Source organism: Orcinus orca, chromosome 14 (assembly GCF_937001465.1).
Source record: "Orcinus orca chromosome 14, mOrcOrc1.1, whole genome shotgun sequence".
Classification (NCBI taxonomy): domain Eukaryota; kingdom Metazoa; phylum Chordata; class Mammalia; order Artiodactyla; family Delphinidae; genus Orcinus; species Orcinus orca.
The window spans coordinates 57,057,120-57,076,411 of NC_064572.1; the positions used below are offsets into that span (position 1 = coordinate 57,057,120).

Here is a 19,292-nt window from a genome sequence, read left to right on the forward strand (position 1 = left end):
AACAGTATAGAGGAAAAAATGAAAGTGTCTTCTTAAGTTCCTATAAAGGTATCTCAGAAATCCTTCACATCCCTAACAAAATAACATTTCCAAAGCATCAGGCAATCAGAAGGATTTGAGGTACCCAGAATAGGTCTAAAATGTACTTTTTCATATATTCGACACAAATACCTAATTGAGGTTATTGACTCCTAAGAGTCTAACATCCTAAATTCATAAGCACTAGAAAAGCTCCAGGTTGAAGAGCACTGGTACCTTTTTCAGTGATGATTTATTGAGAAAAATAGGTGAATCTCTAGGTTTGAAGGCCTTGGTCTTTTTGCAATTGGATAAAGGCTTAGCCCACTTCAAAAAAAAAAAAAAAAGAAAGAAAGAAAGTCTCTACAGATTTTTTTGTATGTATATGGCTATGACCCCAGGGCCTCTAATTCTAGCCTTGAAAAAGGTCCATACCCCAAAATAAAAGGGTTCAAGCAAAATCATGTCGATGGTATGAGGATATTTGTCTTTTATTTTTTTTTAAGTAAGCTGGATGCTCTTTTATTTTTTGCCTACTTGAATTTGTTCTGGTTTTAATGGCATTTACGGTATCAAATTTAGGCTGCTTTGCTCCTTTTCCAACAAAGGGAGAGGAATAGATACTACCTTATATAAGAGTGGGGTGATGAATGTAGAGGGGCAGTTGGTTCTAGAGGCTGGCATTCCACTGCTACCAACCACATGTAACAGAATTTAACAGTCAAGAATTCTAACAAGACCCCTGACTCCCAGGCATGAGTTCTTCACCACCAGAAAAACCACTAGATGGTGCTCTTCGTCATCGCTTCTAATGACACATCTGGTCCACACAGAATACGTTGCCGAGCCAAAATTTGGGTTCTAACTAGCCAATTTAAATCTTCAGATCTAGTAAGAAATGGAATTATGAGAAATCTTTTCAATATGCAGACTGTTTTTATTTACAGTCAGTCATTTATTTAGTTATGAAATTATTCCATTTTATATGTCCTCGCCTTGTCATCCACAAGCAGTCTTGAGAGTTTATTTAGCCTAGCCTCCTCACCCTCTTTTTCAATCTTTTGATCTATTTACTCTTCTTATTCCATGGGCATTTTTTTCTTCCACTTCCCAATTCTTCCTACCCTGTGTAAATGTTTTCCAAATAATCCACCTTACAGTAAAAATAACTGTCTGCCTAGGACAGGATTGTTCAAGGACTTATTCCCTCTGCATTTAATTTCAGAGGTTTATATTTTCATGCCAGGATAAATACTTATAGCCTGACTTCTTAGCCATCTTTGTTCCCCCCATACAAACCCTGTACATCTGTGCATAGATCCTGAGGGCAGGAAGGGCATATTTTCCTGCTTAAAGTTTTGTTAGATTTACAAATAATTCATGTTTTTGCCTATAGATACTCTGTTCTCTTAAAACGTCATAGATTGCCAATTTGGAAGGGGTTTCTTTTGTCATTATAATCACAGCTTCTACAGTATGTATTAATTTTAACTTTCAGTTTTATCTCAATTAATTCAATCTTATCTTCTTCTCAGTTAAACTGATACAGCAAAAATTTACCTTCCCAATAAGGTGATGCCTTTCCCTCTACCTCCCTCTCTAATGTTTTTTTATTTATTTTTAATTTTTAAATTTTTTAAATTTAAAATCTAATTAATTAATTAATTATATTTTTGGCTGTGTTGGGTCTGTTGCTGCACGTGGGCTTTCTCTAGTTGCAGTGAGCGGGGGCTACTCTTCGTTGCGGTTCACGGGCTTCTTATTGTGGTGGCTTCTCGTCGCGCAGCACAGGCTCTAGGTGTGCAGGCTTCAGTAGTTGCAGCACGTGGGCTCAGTAGGTGTGGCTCGTGGGCTCTTGAGCACAGGCTCAGTAGTTGTGGCGCAAAGCCCTAGTTGTTCTGCAGCATGTGGGATCTTCCTGGACCAGGGCTCGAACCCATGTCCCCTGCATTGGCAGGCGGATTCTTGACCACTGTGCCATCAGGGAAGTACCTCTAATGTTACTTTAGAGTATTTTTAAACTTGGAATCATTATTATTAAGTTCTATATTCTAGCAAGAAATAAGAGGAAATGAATATGTCATGAAGCTATTTTATTTTAAAAAAGAAATGGTCAGGGCTTCCCTGGTGGCTCAGTGGTTAAGAATCCGCCTGCCAATTCAGTGGACATGGGTTCAATCCCTGGTCTGGGAAGATCCCACATGCCGCGGGGCAGCTAAACCTATGCGCCACAACTACTGAGCCTGCGCTCTAGAGCCCGTGAGCCACAACCACTGAGCCTGTATGCTACAACTACGGAAGCCCGCACACCTAGGGCCCATGCTCTGCAACAAAGAGAAGCCACTGCAATGAGAAGCCTGTGCACCACAACGAAGAGTAGCCCCTGCTAACCGCAACTAGAGAAAGCCCGTGCACAGCAATGAAGACCCAACGCAGCCAAAAATAAATAAAATAAAATAAAATAATTTATTTTAAAATAAAGTATTTTTAAACTTGGAATCATTATTATTAAGTTCCATATTCTAGCAAAAAATAAGGGGAAATGAATATATCATGAAGCTATTTTATTTTAAAAAAGAAATGGTCAGGGCTTCCCTGGTGGCATAGTGGTTAAGAATCCGCCTGCCAATGCAGGGGACACGGGTTTGAGCCCTGGTCCAGGAAGATCCCACATGCCGCGGAGCAACTAAGCCCATGCGCCATAACTACTGAGCCTACGCTGTAGAGTCCCCGTGCCACAACTACTGAAGCTTGCTTGCCTAGAGCCCGTGCTCCACAAGAGAAGCCACCACAATGAGAAGCTCACGCACCACAACAAAGAGTAGCCCCCGCTCACTGCAACTAGAGAAAGCCCGCACACAGCAATGAAGACACAATCCAGACAAAAATAAAATAAAATAAATTTATGAAAAAAAAAAAACAGTCAAATAGGAGGCACTAAGAGAAAAAAACCCGAAGATTTTGACTTTCTTTAAGAAAAAAAAGAAAAAAACTTTAGAAAGCCTGGAAACTATTTTAATTTTTTTAAATTTATTTATTTTTAACACTATTTTTTAAATAACTTTATTTATTTTTGGCTGTGCTGGGTCTTCGTTGTTGCACGCAGGCTTTCTTTTTAGCTGCAGCGAGCGGGGTCTACTCTTCGTTCCGGTATGCAGGCCTCTCATTGCGGTGGCTTCTCTTGTGGAGTGTGGACTCTAGGGGCACAGGCTTCAGTAGTTGCAGCACACGGGCTCAGTAGTTGTGGCTCACGGGCTCTAGAGCACAGACTCAGTAGTTGTGGACATGGGCCCAGCTGCTCTGCGGCACGTGGGATCTTCCCAGACCAGGGCTCGAACCTGTGTCCCCTGCACTGGCAGGCGGACTCTTAACCACTGCGCCACCAGGGAAGCCCTGGAAACTATTTTTAAATATCTTATTGAAAGACCAAGATCAATGTGTGTTTTTAAAAACTATCCTTGGGCTTCCCTGGTGGTGCAGTGGTTGAGAGTCCGCCTGCCGATGCAGGGGACACAGGTTCGTGCCCCGGTCCGGGAAGATCCCACATGCCGCCGAGTGGCTAGGCCCGTGAGCCATGGCCGCTGAGCCTGCACGTCCGGAGCCTGTGCTCCGCAATGGGAGAGGCCACAATAGTGAAAGGCCCGTGTACCGCAAAAAAAAAAAAAAAAAAAAAACCAAAAAAACTATCCTTAATGGCATGACTGAATGACAAAGATATCATATTAGGAAGTAGGTATTATTAAATAAAAATAATAAAAAGTTGGCCCAAGGGAGGAGAACAAAGAAACCCCAAAATATGACAAATCATATAAAATTGAGAATCTGCTTGAGCCAAGAAGGAATCTGAAGACAAACTTAAGGCTATTCCAAAAATCAGTCATCAATTCTTTAAAAAGTTCAGATTGAAATCTACCTCTAGAATTATTGGGACCATATTAGTATAAATGAATTATTTGTATTATTATTTATTCATTCAACGCATTTACTGAGTATCTCTTGTACACCAGGCACAGAGTATATAAAGGTTAAAAAAAAAAATCTCTATTTCCTGTGAGCTTCGTGTTTAGTGGAAGAACTCACAATTTAGTTTCGGCTGAAGGAAACATTTGGAGTATTCTTACCCACACTCAGTTATTTTGAAATAAATACACTAAATATGCACAGAATGTTCTAGATTTACACTGTCTAGTAGTCATATGCGACTATTCAATTAAAATTAAATAAAACTAAGAATTCAGTTCAGCTCAGATATAGAACATTTCTATTACTGGAGAAAGTTCTGTTGGACAACATCATTCTAGATCTAATCAATAAGCTAGAGAACGTATCAATTACCAGGATTGGATGGCATCCCCTTAGAATTTATTTGTTCATTTGTTCAATTTTCCTTCATTCACTTAAGAAACTTTTATTGCCTACTCATTATGTATACTAGGTGATCAGGATATAAAAATGGAAGTATATTTCCTACCCTCAGGGAGTTCATGGTCTGGTGGGAAAACCCAGACAGATAAACAATTATAAGATAGCAAAATGGGTAGTATAGTTAGGCTGTGTACAGAAGTTGCAGGGAGATCACAGAGGAGGGACCTAACCCAGGCTGCAGGGTAATGGAAGTCTTCCACAGAAGACGTAGATTGAATGGAAGGATAAGTAAGAGTTACCCAGTGGAAAAGAAGAGGAAGGATGCTCCAGGCAGAAGGATCAAAGGTACTCGGTAAGAGACTGTGGCATATACAAGGAAGTGCAGGTGGTTTGGAATGGAAGGAGTTTAAGGTGCCCCTAGGAATGTGGTAAGAGATGAGGCTAGAGAGATAGACAAAGGCCAGGTCATAAAGGATCTTACTTGTCCTGCTTTATTGTGAAGGTGATGGGGAACCATTGAAAGGTGTTAAACTGTGAAATGGCATAAATCACATTTACATCTTACTGGGAGAAGTAGATGGAAAGGTGGCACACAAGAAGCAGAGAGACCAGATAGGAATGTATTTTAGTAATGCAAACAAGAAATGATGATAGCTTGAACTGAGGTAGAGATAGATTCAGACTGAAGATATTGTAGAGGATAAAACCAACAGGATTGACTGCATTTGAGTTTTAAAGAAGTAAAGGAAAAAATATGAAGCCTCCTATCCCTAAAAAATATTTGAGAAAAGACCTGAGAGCTATAAACTAGTGAATTTCACTTCCATATTGGTTAGGTTCTTAGAAGAGATGGCATAAAAGATGAGAGGCTGAATACTTAATCAGATTCTGGATCAATGAATTGAATGTCAGGAAATCTAAATTAGCTATGTGATCTGGGCAAATCACTTCAATTTTAATTTTTCTGCCCTATAAAATGAAGAACTTGGTGAGTTTTAAACGGAGCCTTCAGAGGACTGTTGGAGATATTTCAAAGGGGGGTGTCTCTTTCTAGCTGCAAGATTTTGTGATCCATCATCTGCATACCCTGTTTACTAAGATAAATTATTATGATGATTAAAGAAGATGGCATGTGAGAAAGTGCTTTGTAAGCTATAAAGTGCTATATAAATTTATGGTACTATTATAATTTTGACTCTAAGCTCTTTGGATTAATGCCAAGCAATGGGGCTTATTAAACTATAGTATCTTAAATAGGAACTGAGAGAGAAGAAAAATGACAGATTATTTTCAGTGTAGAAAAATTCTGGAAGATTAAGTGCATAATAATCGAAGTATAATTGAAATTGAGTTGATTTTTATGCCTGATATATAAAGTAAGTCTCTCTGTATTATAGGAAGTCTTTATGTGTGTATGTATATGTGGTGATGGTAGAAGCTGAGCTAACATATACAGCCTTGATTAGAGACCATTAAGGAATTCATAGTTAATTGTTACTTGGAAACAGTAGCCTGAGACTTGCCACGAAAGCCAATGATATGCTGGATGGTCTTAAGAAAAGTACTTTTTAGATTAAAAAAAAAATCTTTACTTTTAATAAGCTATTAGAATTTTGCTTGTTATTTTTCAATTAAGATCTCATGTTACTAAAAAGAGGCAATTCAATTATCTGGGCAATGGTAGGGGGTGATGGAGTTGCCACAGTATGAAAGTATTCTACTTTTCATTGTATGAAAAGACAGTGATGTGAGTAAATTATAGTAAACAATGAAAAATATGGTTAGATTTGCTTGAATGAATCTTAGTTTTCTGGAAATAGGGGGCCTGAGAAAGGTGAATGTAGTCACCTATCTAATGGCCATAGCTACTTAGTACCCAGCAGAGAACCAAGAAGTAAGGAGGGAAATGGTGTAACTGAGTAACTGAAAGGTACATTTACTCAAAGGCATATATAAACTCATTCACCTACTTGTGGGAGAGGCCCATGCTCAGGCTGTATTTGCTCTTACTTTAGATACTATTCTAGTAATTGATTAGCTTACCTACCTGCTCAAGAAGATTAAAGATAACATAATAAGAGATGAGTGAGAGAGGAGGGAGTAAGAATTTATGTTAAAACTGTAAGAGAGAAGGCAGAAAAATTATTAAAGATAGACACAAGAACTCAAACAACACAGCATTCTGAGCTATTTAATATAATAGAAAACAGCTGTTAATACCGTAGCAGCCCTGGGAATTTATTGTATAGAATAAAAAGTGTTCTTAATGGTTATCAATGAAGAGAATTAAGAAACGTTTATATAGTGTTCAGTATTCTAAAAAAAAAAAGATAGGGAGGGCTTCCCTGGGGACACAGTGGTTGAGAGTCCGCCTGCCGATGCAGGGGACACGGGTTCGTGCCCCGGTCTGGGGAGATCCCACATGCCGCAGAGCGGCTAGGCCTGTGAGCCATGGCCGCTGAGCCTGCGCGTCCGGAGCCTGTGCTCCTCAACGGGAGAGGCCACAACAGTGAGAGGCCCGCGTACTGCAAAAAAAAAAAAAAAAAAAAAGATAGGGAAAGTATTATGATGCAGTTTAAAATTTTATCAAAAAATGCTTACGATGAAAAAAAGTTTTGATGCTTAAAGCAAAAATTATAATTAACTTAAAAACAACATCAACAAAAAAAACTTAATTTGAATTCTTCATCCTCCAAAAATGCCAAATAAATTAAGCTGTGCTAGGCTTTCATCTATTTATCGTTTTTAGATGTTGATTTTTGAGCCTTTCTAAACTATATTTCACGCAGAATATACTAAAGTTAAGAATTATATTTGTTATTCCAAGATCTATATAGGCTAACAGTGTAAGTGGTTTCTAAAATACTGGCTCAGATAAATTCACAAATGGAAAATCCATAATACTCTCTAAGAAAACTCATATATTAATGGGGAGGGAGAGTGGTGGCAGGCGTTCATATTCTTACGAGAAGCATGTGTGTAAAATGATAGGGCCTTTTTTATGAGCCACAAGGCTTTTGTTTTCAAAATAACTAGTATTGAGATTGTCTTCAACTAACTAAACAAAGCTATGTTACTAGTATTAACTTTTTTTAAGTACAAAAAAGTTGTTGAAAGAGATTCTCTGGTGGTCCATTGGTTAGGATAGGCGCTTTCACTGTGGTGGCCCTGCTTTAAATCCCTGGTTGGGGAACTAAGATCCTGCAAGCCATGCGGTGTGGCCAAAAAAAAAAGTTTTTGAAAAATATCTTTCAAAATATTTTTCGTCTAAAGATATTAAGAAATCTGTCTTAAGAAATCTATTTTGTCTTAAGATGTCTCTTAGTTTTTAAAGAGGTGGGATTCCATTATGGAAAAAAATTATTTAAAAAAAATGAACAGGCATTCCTACATCATCCTCATTTTGCTACTTTGAACATTTTACTTGCTGTAAAATGTAAAACTGCATGTAAAACTGACTTCTTACATGGCTGCCTATTATCGCTGTTAGCTAGAGTAGGATTTGTGTAGAGCATATTCTGTAACAAAGCAGATGTTTTGAAATATGTTGACAACCGTGCAATTGGTATAGTTTCAAAATGCTTCTATAATCATTCACTTAAGGCTAAAAAGAGTCAGAAAACTTTTCTTGATTGAAGTATATTACTACCCTTGAACTTTTACAAAAGTTAAATGGATAACCATTTAAAATTTATTGTAATTAAGGATTAGAGTAATTAAATGGCAGATTGGAAGTTTAAAATTATTAAAATATTCGTGGTAATGGGTGTGGAGAACATTCTCAGTGGTGAAAATTGAAGGTTATAAATAGTCTTCATTTGAAATGATTACTTGTAAATATTATAATACATTTGTAATGAGTAGAAATTAATTTAGTGGTTAAACCCTTGTATATTTTGCAATCTTGTTTTTATTCTTTTTTTTTTTAAATAGTGTTTGCCAGCTCTGAGCCCGTTCCAGGATTCCAAGGGGATACTCTGCAGCTAGCATTCATTGACCTCAGACAAGTAAGATGTAATAATGTACTTCTCATTTATTGGTTTCTACTTCTCACCTTTTTTTTTTAAATGCTACAGGAATGCTTGTTTGCCTTGAAAAAACTTTTCTTTAGAAAAGTGCTTCTTTTTTTTTTTTTTTTTTTTTTGCGGTACGCGGGCCTCTCACTGTTGTGGCCTCTCCCGTTGCGGAGCACAGGCTCCGGACGCGCAGCTTCAGCGGCCATGGCTCACGGGCCTAGCTGCTCCACGGCATGTGGGATCTTCCTGGACTGGGGCACGAACCCATGTCCCCTGCATCGGCAGGCAGACTCTCAACCACTGCGCCACCAGAGAAGCCCTAGAAAAGTGCTTCTTTGATAACTGTATTTGGTCCTTCTTTTGAACCTATACCCATTCAGTGTCTCAACTTCATGGGGCATTCTTATTGGTGAATATTTAATTTAGTTATTACTTGCAAAGCACATGAATAAATAAAAACTTTATACTTTGGTTTAATAACACTTGAAGCTTAAGTTATTTCTTAATGATTTCATGGTCGTATATGAAAATTGGTAGTGTAACATTAGTTTTAGGACCCAAGTTAAATGTAAATTATTACAACCTAGAAAGGAACCCCTTGCTTAAAATGTTGTCAGTGTAAAGAATGTTATTTTTATAGTTTTTCTATATGCTTCCAGAAAGAAGGATAAAACTAATTTTTAAAGGTAATTAATTATACATTTATGTAATTCTTTTCTAGTCACATAACTAAGTATAATAACAAATATGATTTTTAAATTTCTTCTATTCAGTTTACTCTTTAACTTCTCTATTGTCATTTTCTTTATTTTCTTCATATTACCTTTTTCCATCTCCCTCATAATTTTGCTTCTTATTCGTTTCTTCCTCTTTCCTCCTCCTCCTTTTTCTTTTTCTTTCTTAATCATAGGATTAAGGAGCTTAATAAAGCTGAGAGGCACAAGAGTGTGGAGGAGGGGTAGATCCAAGTTAGAGGGCTTAGGAGTGCTAGGATTGACAACAGGCGTGACTACTGCCCTTGGCAAGAAGACCCAAATGGAGATGGAATTAAAAGAAAGTCACTGTGATATCAGTCTATTAATGGTCCCATCCCCTTTGAGGGATGGAGATAACTGGAGATGGGGCTCCACCATTGGTATGAATAGAACTCTTCCACAGTGATGTTTGGAACAGGACCATTGTGAGCAGTTAAAGAGCTCTTATTTTAATAAATGTTTGAACACAGAGCTGCTTTTTCTAATTCCAAGCCAGTGTTCAATAAATATTTATGAAATGCTAAGTATTGATTATTTGGAGAGAGGAGATATGGTTGAAATAGACACAAAAGTAATATAAGAGACAGTTTCATCCTTATGGAGCTTAACAATCCTTTAGAGAAGTACAATACCCACAAACTGGCTAGGAATACTTATAAGACAGTGAGTTGTATGGAAATAACTGGTATTTCAAGTCAAGTTTAGAAGAAAATTGAAAAAGCCGTTCTGTCTCCCAATTATAATCTGTAAAGCACTGAACAACGTATTTACGAAATATTTTCATAACATAAATATGAAATAACCTAAATATTTTTATAACCTAAATACATATGAAAATGTATTCATATTTATTCTGTTTACAATTGGTGCTCATGTATTATGCCAAACAAGAAACACTATTATGAGTGACCTAGATCTACAGATGGTTAGCTTTACTAAGTTAAGGGGAAGATAGTAGAAAATGAAGAAAGTGGATTCTGAACTTCCATTTCAGTTTATTAGAAGGTATTCTTACTATTGAAGGTAGATCCATTTTCTTTACAAGGAGTTCTCTCTGTTGCTGTCCTGTTGCCCCTAATAAGATGATATAGAAAACTGAGTCCTTTACCAAGGTGGAAACAGGTTTGGTGGTATATTCATTTCCAAATTAGGTTATGACCACTTACATGAATATTATCTCCAGTCCAAAGAATATGTGATTCAAGGATAGCTCCCATTATATACAAATAATCTGTTCACAGAAAATTTGAAATTTATTGTTTGCTGTTTTCTCAGTTTTGTATGAATTTTTATGCTGTTAACTAGCTTGTAATCTCATTGTAGGATTGTAGATGGGATCACATAATTTAAAAAAATTTTTTATTAGAGTATAGTTGATTTACAATGTTGTATTAGTTTCAGGTGTACAGCAAAGTGATTCAGTTATACATACAAATATATTTATTCTTTTTCAGATTCTTTTCTCATATAGATTATCACAGAATATTGAGTAGAGTTCCCTATGCTATACAGTAGGTCCTTGTTGGTTATCTTGTCTTGTATATAGTAGTGTGTGTATGTTTATCTCAAGCTCCTGATTTATCCCTTCCGCCAGCGTTTCCCTTTTGGTAACCATAAGTTTGTTTTTGATATCTGTAAGTCTGTTTCTGTTTTGTAAATAAGTTCATTTGTATCATTTTTTGAAAATTAGATTCCACATATGAGTGATATCATATGATATTTGTCTTTCTCTGACTTACTTCACTTCATATGATATTCTCTAGATCCATCCATGTTGCTGTAGGATCACATAATTTATAAAGCTGTTGGCAAAGATTCTGTTCCTTGATTTGTCCAGGTAGGTAGTTAGTTCAAAGCAGAAAACTCTGATCCTAGGTACTTTCTTCCTTCAGACACAATCATCATTTCACAGCAAAGAAATCCTCTTTACAAGCATATGGCTCACTAGGGAATTGTTATGAAGGCAGACTTATAAATATTAATAAACATCTCAAATCTTTTTGGTTGATTTACTTATCAAGTAGTGCACTTAGAGGCATTAAGTCCTGATTGACATTTCCTCATCAGGGTAATTTCTTTTCTTTTTTAAAATATTTATTTATTTATTTATTTATGGCTGCATTGGGTCTTCATTGCTGCGCGCGGGCTTTCTCTAGTTGCGGTGAGCGGGGGCTACTCTTCGTTGCAGCACATGGGCTTATCATTGCAGTGGCTTCTCTTGTTGTGAAGCATGGGCTCTAGGCACATGGGCTTCAGTAGTTGTGGCATGCAGGCTCAGTAGTTGTGGCTCGTGGGCTCTGGAGCGGAGGCTCAGTAGTTGTGGCGCACGGACTTAGTGGCTCCGTGGCATGTGGGATATTCCCAGACCAGGGCTCGAACCCATGTCCTCTGCATTGGCAGACGGATACTTAACAACTGCAAGGTAATTTCTTTAAGAGACTTAAGTGAATAAAAAAGTCTATTATGAAACATTTAGAATTCTGAAATCTATTATGACAAGTATATAGAACTGTTAAAAGATTTATATAGAAATAACTAGTTAATATAAAACACAGTTTTAAAGTATGGTAGTTAGTATGCAGTGGAAGTGAGTAGTGGATAGAAAATTTTGATGAGCTAATTTTTGACATATTAATTTTTCTAGTCTTAACAGAGGCTTAAATTATTTTCTCTGATTATTAATGTTAAAATTTAATTATGCTATCTTCTTGTACTTTTGTATTCTAAAACAAGAAGAGGGACTTCCCTGGTGGCTCAGTGGTTAAGAACCTGCCTGCCAGTGCAGGGGACACGGGTTTGAGCCCTGGTTCAGGAAGATCTCACATGCCACAGAGCAACTAAGCCCATGTGCCACAACTACCGAGCCTGCGCTCTGGAGCCCACGAGCCACAACTACTGAAGCCCGCGTGCAGCAGTGAAGACCCAACACAGCCAAAAATAATAAATAAACAAACAAGAAGATGCAACTAATTCTTTTTTTAAAAAATTAATTTATTTATTTTTGGCTGCGTTGGGTCTTTGTTGCTGTGCGTGGGCTTTCTGTAGTTGCAGTGAGCAGGGGCTACTCTTTGTTACAGTGCACGGGCTTCTCATTGCAGTGGCTTCTCTTGCTGTGGAGCATGGTCTCTAGGTGCACAGGCTTCAGTAGTTGTGGCACGTGGGCTCAGTAGTTGTGGCACGTGGGCTCAGTAGTTGTGGCTCGTGGACTCTAGCGCATAGGCTCAGTAGTTGTGGCATATGGGCTTAGTTGCTCTGCGGCATGTGGGATCTTCCCGGACCAGGGCTCAAACCTGTGTCCCCTGCATTGGCAGGTGGATTCTTAGCCACTGCGCCACTAGGGAAGTCCCGATGCAACTAATTCTTGTCTTCAGCTACTGGACCACTGTGATATAACTTGAATTTTATGATTTGAGAGGCCTGGATTTAATAATTTGATAATGATAGTTATTTTTTATCTATATTTGTTTTTCAAATTAACTTACAAACAGTTTAGTGGTGAAATGCCAAGTATGGGAATTGGCCAAAAATAAAATTCATTTTGAAAACTTTAATCTCATATGAGGTGATGTAATGTTTTTTATCAGTATCAGTGATTATTTAAATAAGGATACCTTAAGTTTCAGTAGTGTTTTTATGTTCCTGACTTCATAAAGATATTTCATAGCAGCATATTATTTTAACACTTTTATGTGAAGCAGTATATCACCAAACATAAAGAGGGTGCTAACACTTTTATTTACATTTCAGTTGAATTTCTGCACTTTTCCTTTTTTTTTTTCCCTGGTCTGTGATCCATTTCTGTCTTAATAGGGCAGCTGACAGTTCTTTTCAAGTATACTTAGAAAGGCAAAAAAGCCCTTTTCATAGTACTTATAAGGGGTCATGCTTCTGTTTTTTAGTTTGAATTTGATACTGCTTCATGAATTGCTGGGTATGAAAGATTAGGAAGTAGGTCTAGTGGTCAAATTTTACCTGCCCACCCGGACTTTGCCCTGAGGTCAAACTCCTGATATTTGCTGTTCTGAATAGAGGAGTTGATGACAAGTATGAGCTGATACAAGAGGAAAGTTAGAACCATATCAAAGCTGAAGGCAAGAGAATTGGGACTCAATGAGAGACTGTAGCTAAAAGATGGATCATCAGAATTGCCCTCTTCTAAAGAAAAGGAAATAGCTGACCTGTGAGTGAAAAGACTTTATCATCCTGCCAATCACATGCTTGCTAATGGAAGCCAGTTATCTCAACAACATTTTAAGACCTACTGCCCCAATAGACAATGTGGAGGATTAGCAGTACTGGTACTGCATTATGTGAGCATACTACTTCACTCAATTTTAAACGTGCCGTTTGAACATGATTTGTCTGTGTATACATGTTTTATAAGTAAAGCCTACCATCCTTCTACCCCCAGTTCTGAAATGAAGTCGCTAATTGGTGAAGGACTTTGGTATACTTACTTGCATCTGTTTTCTTTTACAAAGACCATCTCTTTTGTTAAATGTAATCTTTCAAATGGATTTCAAAAGAATTTTAAAATATGTAAAATTCTTTTGACAATGTATGAAAACCTTAAAATTTTTAAACTGTTTTTATTATAAGACTCTTTGTATAATGTATAGTATTCAGTGATACTTTTTAAAATAACTCGTTCTTAATACATAGCAAGATTTCAGTAAATATCACTGGAAAGTGAGGTGTCCCATATAACTGAATTTCCCAGGAAACTAAAGATTAGGTTTTTTTGTTTTTGTTTTTTAAATTTTATTTATTTCTGGCTGCATTGGGTCTTCACTGCTGTGCGCGGGCCTTCTCTAGCTGCGGTGAGCAGGGGCTACTCTTTGTTGCAGTGCGCAAGCTTCTCTCCGTGGTAGCTTCTCCCGCTGCGGAGCATGGGCTCCAGGGCCGGCGGGCTTCAGTAGTTGTGGCTCTCGGGCTCTAGAGCACAGGCTCAGTGGTTGTGGTACACAGGCTCAGCTGCTCCACAGCATGTGGTATCTTCCCGGACCAGGGATGAAACGCGTGTCCTCTCCATTGGCAGGCGGATTCTTAACCACTGCACCACCAGGAAAGTCCACTGAAGATTAGTTTTTAATCACCAAAACTCTAAAAATGTAGCCAATTTAGCAGGAAACTTTAAAAATGTATCTCTCACTTTGATAGCTTCTTATTGAACATATTTCTCACAGTAGACTGAGCATCCATGGCTCACTAATAATCCTAATACTAAATCCTCTTTACCTGGTCCTATTTCACTTTGTGATAAGTTAGACTGGCAAGATATTATTGCAGCACTTGACAATATCTTGATAATCCTTCAGACAATATGGAGAGGTTGAGGTAGATTGGATGATAATACAATTAAGTAGGTTTGAAGCTAATAAAACAGTTTCTTCCCTAAAGAATGTTGGCTGATGTATCTTTTCACCGTATATTTTCCTGAAGTGTCTTTCCAGGAACACTGATTTCTCAAGATGAGAAAAGATTTCTTTAAAAAAGATTCCAAGTCAGCTAAGTTTGGGAAACACTTTGTACTCGAATCCCCTCTTAGAGACTTACCATGTGCATTAGAATTGTAAGGACTGAGAAATGGTGCAGTAAACCTAAACTCATCACAGAACACATCCCTTACTAATTTTGGCTTGTATTACATGAAATATACTTTGGGAAATACTGCTTTAAGTCAAGATTCTGGCAGCACCCTCTAGATGTCTGTCTTGGACAGTTTGGGATCAACATATTTTTTAAATGATGACTTGGATAAATACATAGAAGAAATATGAATTATTTGTATAGATTACACAAAGCTAGAAGAGTTACCTAAGATGATAGAAGACGAAATCAAAGTGCTCTCAGTAATCTTGAGTGATAAGCCAAAGCCAAAAAAGTTAAATTTAGCAAGAAAAATATTAAGTGCTGTATTTAATTTTTTTAATTAAATTTTTAAAAATACAGGATGTAGGAAATCTGACTTATATTATGAAAAAGACCTGGTCATTTTAGTTAACTCCAAATGAACCAACAGCGTGCTGGGAATTCTTAGACTACGCTAATCAGAGTGTGGTATTTGGGTTATTAGACCGCTGTGCTTTGGGCTGTTAAGACTGTGCATGATGGTATGGACGCTCACAAATTGGAGAGCACGTAAGAGAGAACTACAGAGGTAGTGAGTGATCGGATACCTTGTCCTATGAAGAGCCTTTTAAAAATCTGGGAATAGGGAACCTCCGTGGCGGACCAGTGGTTAAGAGTCCTCACTTCCACTGCAGGGGTTGCAGGTTCGATCCCTGGTTGGGCAACTAAGATCCCATATGCTGCACGGCAAAAAAAAAAAAAAAAAAAAAATCTGGGAATATATAGTCTAAAGCCTTAGAGAGGTATGCCTTTGTAGTGCAAATCACATATGTGGTTCTTATTAGCTTACATATGAGCCATTTTCTTTTTCTATACCATTTTCTTCTGCCTGTTACAACCCTGTGCCATAAAAATTACAATTTTTCTTTCTCTATCTACGATTAGATTCCATTTTCAAGTATTTTATTTCAGGCAAAATAGGGAAAAGAGGAGTGATCATTCCTCTGAACTATATTTAGAGAATTTGAGAGAGAATTCGAATTGTGCAAAATATATATGGATCTCATAGCACTTTTCAAATAAATGTTTTATTGAAATATAACATACATTCAGGCAAATCATACTATTGCTGATTTTTGACAAAGTAAATACATCTCTGTAACACACAGATCAAGAAAAAGAACTTGACCAGTAAGTACCTCAAAAGAGACCCCTACCCCTTACTGCACTTCTCCCTCTCAAAGGATAGCAACTATTGTTACTTCTAACACCACAGATAAATTTTGTCTGATTTTGAACTTTGTATACATGGAATCATGCAGTATTAACTTTCTTTTTTAAATTTAATTTTATTTATTTTTTATACAGCATGTTATTATTAGTTATCTATTTTATACATATTACTGTATATATGTCAATCCCAATCTCCCAGTTCAACCTACCACCACCACCCCTGACCCCAATATTAACTTTTTGGTTCTGCCTTCTTTTGCTCAATATTATGTTTGTGAAATTTATCTATGTTGTTACATGTAGCTATGGTTCATTCATTCCCTTTGCTGTGTAGTCTACCATTATATATATATACCATAATTTATACATTCTACTATTGATGGACATATGAATTGACTCCAGTTTTATTGTTACAGATTGAACTAACATGACATTCTTTTGCATGTCTTTTGGTGAACAGACCCATTTTTGTTGAGGTATTTACCTAGGAGTGGAATTGCTGAGTCAGGGGGGTAGGTATATGATCAGTTTGAATAGACACTGTGAAGCAGTTTTCCAAAGCAAGAATATTAGTTCGTACTTCAGCCAGCAGTGTAGAAGAGTTCTTGTTGCTCTGCATCCTTGGTATCACTTGATATTAGTTGTCTCTTCCTTTTCAGCCATTCCAGGGAGTATACAATAGTTTTACATTGTGGTTTTAATCTGCGTTTCCTTGATGACTTATAAAATTGAACTCCTTTTCATTTATTTATTGTCTATTTGAATATCCTCCTTTGTGAGTAAACTTTTCAGGTTTTTTGTCATTTTTTTCTATTGGATTGTCTGCTTAATGATTTCCAGAAGTTCTTTGTATATTCTGAATATGAGTCCTTCCTTTGTCAAATGTGTGTATTGCAAGTATCTTCTCCTGCTCTGTGGCTGGTCTGTTCACTCTTAGTGGTGGCTTTTGATGAATAAAAGCTCATAATTTTGATGAAATCCAATTTATCATTTTTTCCTTCATGATTAGTTCTTTTTAATGTCCAGTTTAAGAAGTCTTTGCCTTCCCCTGAAATTGTAAATGTTTTTTTCTAAAAGTTTTATTGTTTTACCGTTCATATTTAGGTTTACAATCCATCTGGAATTGATTTTTGTGCATGGTATGGGGTGTAAGGTTCAAGATTGATTTTGTTCCACATGGTTACGCAATTGACCCAGCACCATTTTTTGAAAAGAATTGGCTGTCATAGCATTTTTTAAAATAAATTTATTTATTTTTATTTTTGGCTGCGTTGGGTCTTCGTTGGAGCACGTGGGCTTTCTCTAGTTGTGGGGGGCTACTCTTCGTTGCGGTGTGCGGGTTTCTCATTGCGGTGGCTTCTCTGGCTGCGGAGCACGGGCTCTAGACGTGTGGGCTTCAGTAGTTTTGGCACACGGGCTCAACAGTTGTGCTCGCGGGCTCTAGAGCGCAGGCTCAGTAGTTGTGGCGCACGGGCTTGTTGCTCCGCAGCATGTGGGATCTTCCTGGACCAGGGCTTGAACCCATCTCCCCTGCATTGGGAGGCGGATTCTTAACCACTGCACCACCAGGGAAGTCCCTCTCATAGCATTTTAATGTAAAATAGTTATAAAACACAAGACTTTGAAATATAAATGATATGTGCTTCTAATATACAAGTAAAATGCTTTCTGTTGTCCCCTAGCTAACTGTATGCTTATATTTCATGATTCATGCCATTCCCCATTAGCAAATTAGTTATCAAGTTGAGGTTTTAAAATAGCAGCCTAACTATACCCCCACCACATCAAAGGTATTTTTAAAAATAAAGCAATTCTAGAGCAAGTATTCATAACAATTCAGGTAACATAAAAGAAAAAAGCTAAGCTACAAGCCCATGAAGACAAGAATCATGCCTTTTTTGTTCACTACCATACATGTATTACTTAACCCTATTCCTGGCACATAGTAAACAATCAATAAATGTTGAATAAGTGAATGCAAATTATTCAGCTATATTCAAACATATTTTTGGTGTACAGAAACACCTTATTTGGAATTGGGATATTACATGTAAGTTAATGTTCCATGTAAAGAAACATACTTTAAAAGCAGTAAAAAAAATTTTATTTCCGTTATTTTTGGTGGGAGTATTTCTAAAAATACATGACACATTTCTTTGCCTTCTCAAGTAAACGTGTAAGCATTACAAACATTTCTTGATTTACCTTGGTGATCATTAGGGATACTAAAATAATAATGTGTTATTTCTAAGAAATGTTGTCATTGCTCCAAACCCAACTGTTCTTCTATGGATGAAGAAATATTTTGAACAGGGGAATTATAGGAATTTAGACAAAGGCACTATATGCCTTAATTGAGTGATCAGCAATGACTAAATATAGAGCAGAACTTAAATAAAGCACCATGTCCTAAACTTCTGTTATTTGGAACAGTGAGTCATGAAGAAAGTAAATTATAGACAAATAATTTTAGGAAATCCTGAATATTGTGTTCCTCTCTTGTAAATTCACAATTTCATTGGCACATGAAGAAAGTAAATTATAGACAAATAATTTTAGGAAATCCTGAATATTGTGTTCCTCTCTTGTAAATTCACAATTTCATTGGCACATTGAAGGCTTTGAGAAGTCCTATAATAGAGGTGTATCCCCTTTTTCCCCCCAAACCTGTTTGAGTACTAAATACTTTTCAAAAAAGAATCTCTTACTATCCTGCAAATCAGTGTTCTGTGGCACACAGTTTGCAAACACTGAATCATGTGGACCACTATTGCACTGCGTTACTCTGTGGATTCCTAGAACTATGTTCTGGTTAAAACATAGGGCTCTGAAAGCAAAAAGATAAGCCTTTCAGTAGATAGATGAAATTTAAATATTAAAATACAAATAATACAAAAGTGATGAAAATAGTAGAAAGTTTTCAAAAATAATTTGTTGAACTTCCTCTTTTTTAAAACATTCAGACGATTTTATGAAGGATGGTAATTACTAGAGGATTAATGCTGCTTAGATTCAGTAAACCAGTCAGTCAGTCATACAGAATAACTTGTTTTTAAGAAGCATGAGACAGTAACACAGGATTGCTTGTGAAGAATGAAGAGATTAAAGGGGGAAATTAAAATACCAGCTCATATGGAGTTCAGATCCTAACAGTTGTCAGATTCCTTAGTGAATCATCAAGGCTATTGTTATTGAGCCACAGTATGCATACTTGGAGAGAAATAAAGAATATATTTGCTACTTCCCCCCCTCCCCCTTACTAATACACTGTAAATGAGATGGGAAAATTTTGAAACAGATATTTTGATAAAATAATCAAAGTACGTTCTATATT

The 19,292-nt window shown here is 36.9% G+C and overlaps 1 protein-coding gene across 8 annotated transcripts in view; it reads left to right on the forward strand.

Moving 5' to 3' along the window:
* EXOC6 (exocyst complex component 6) overlaps nucleotides 1-19,292 on the forward strand; it is a 194,949-nt gene that overhangs the window by 150,626 nt on the left and 25,031 nt on the right. For 7 of the 8 annotated variants that reach the window (XM_033404896.2, XM_004279403.2, XM_033404898.2 and 4 more), the window contains one exon: nucleotides 8,317-8,390. In XM_033404896.2, coding sequence (XP_033260787.1) covers nucleotides 8,317-8,390 — 74 coding nt within the window. Of the gene's footprint in view, nucleotides 1-8,316; nucleotides 8,391-10,917; nucleotides 10,992-19,292 lie in introns of all 8 variants that reach the window. The other variant, XM_033404899.2, reaches the window with a different exon arrangement.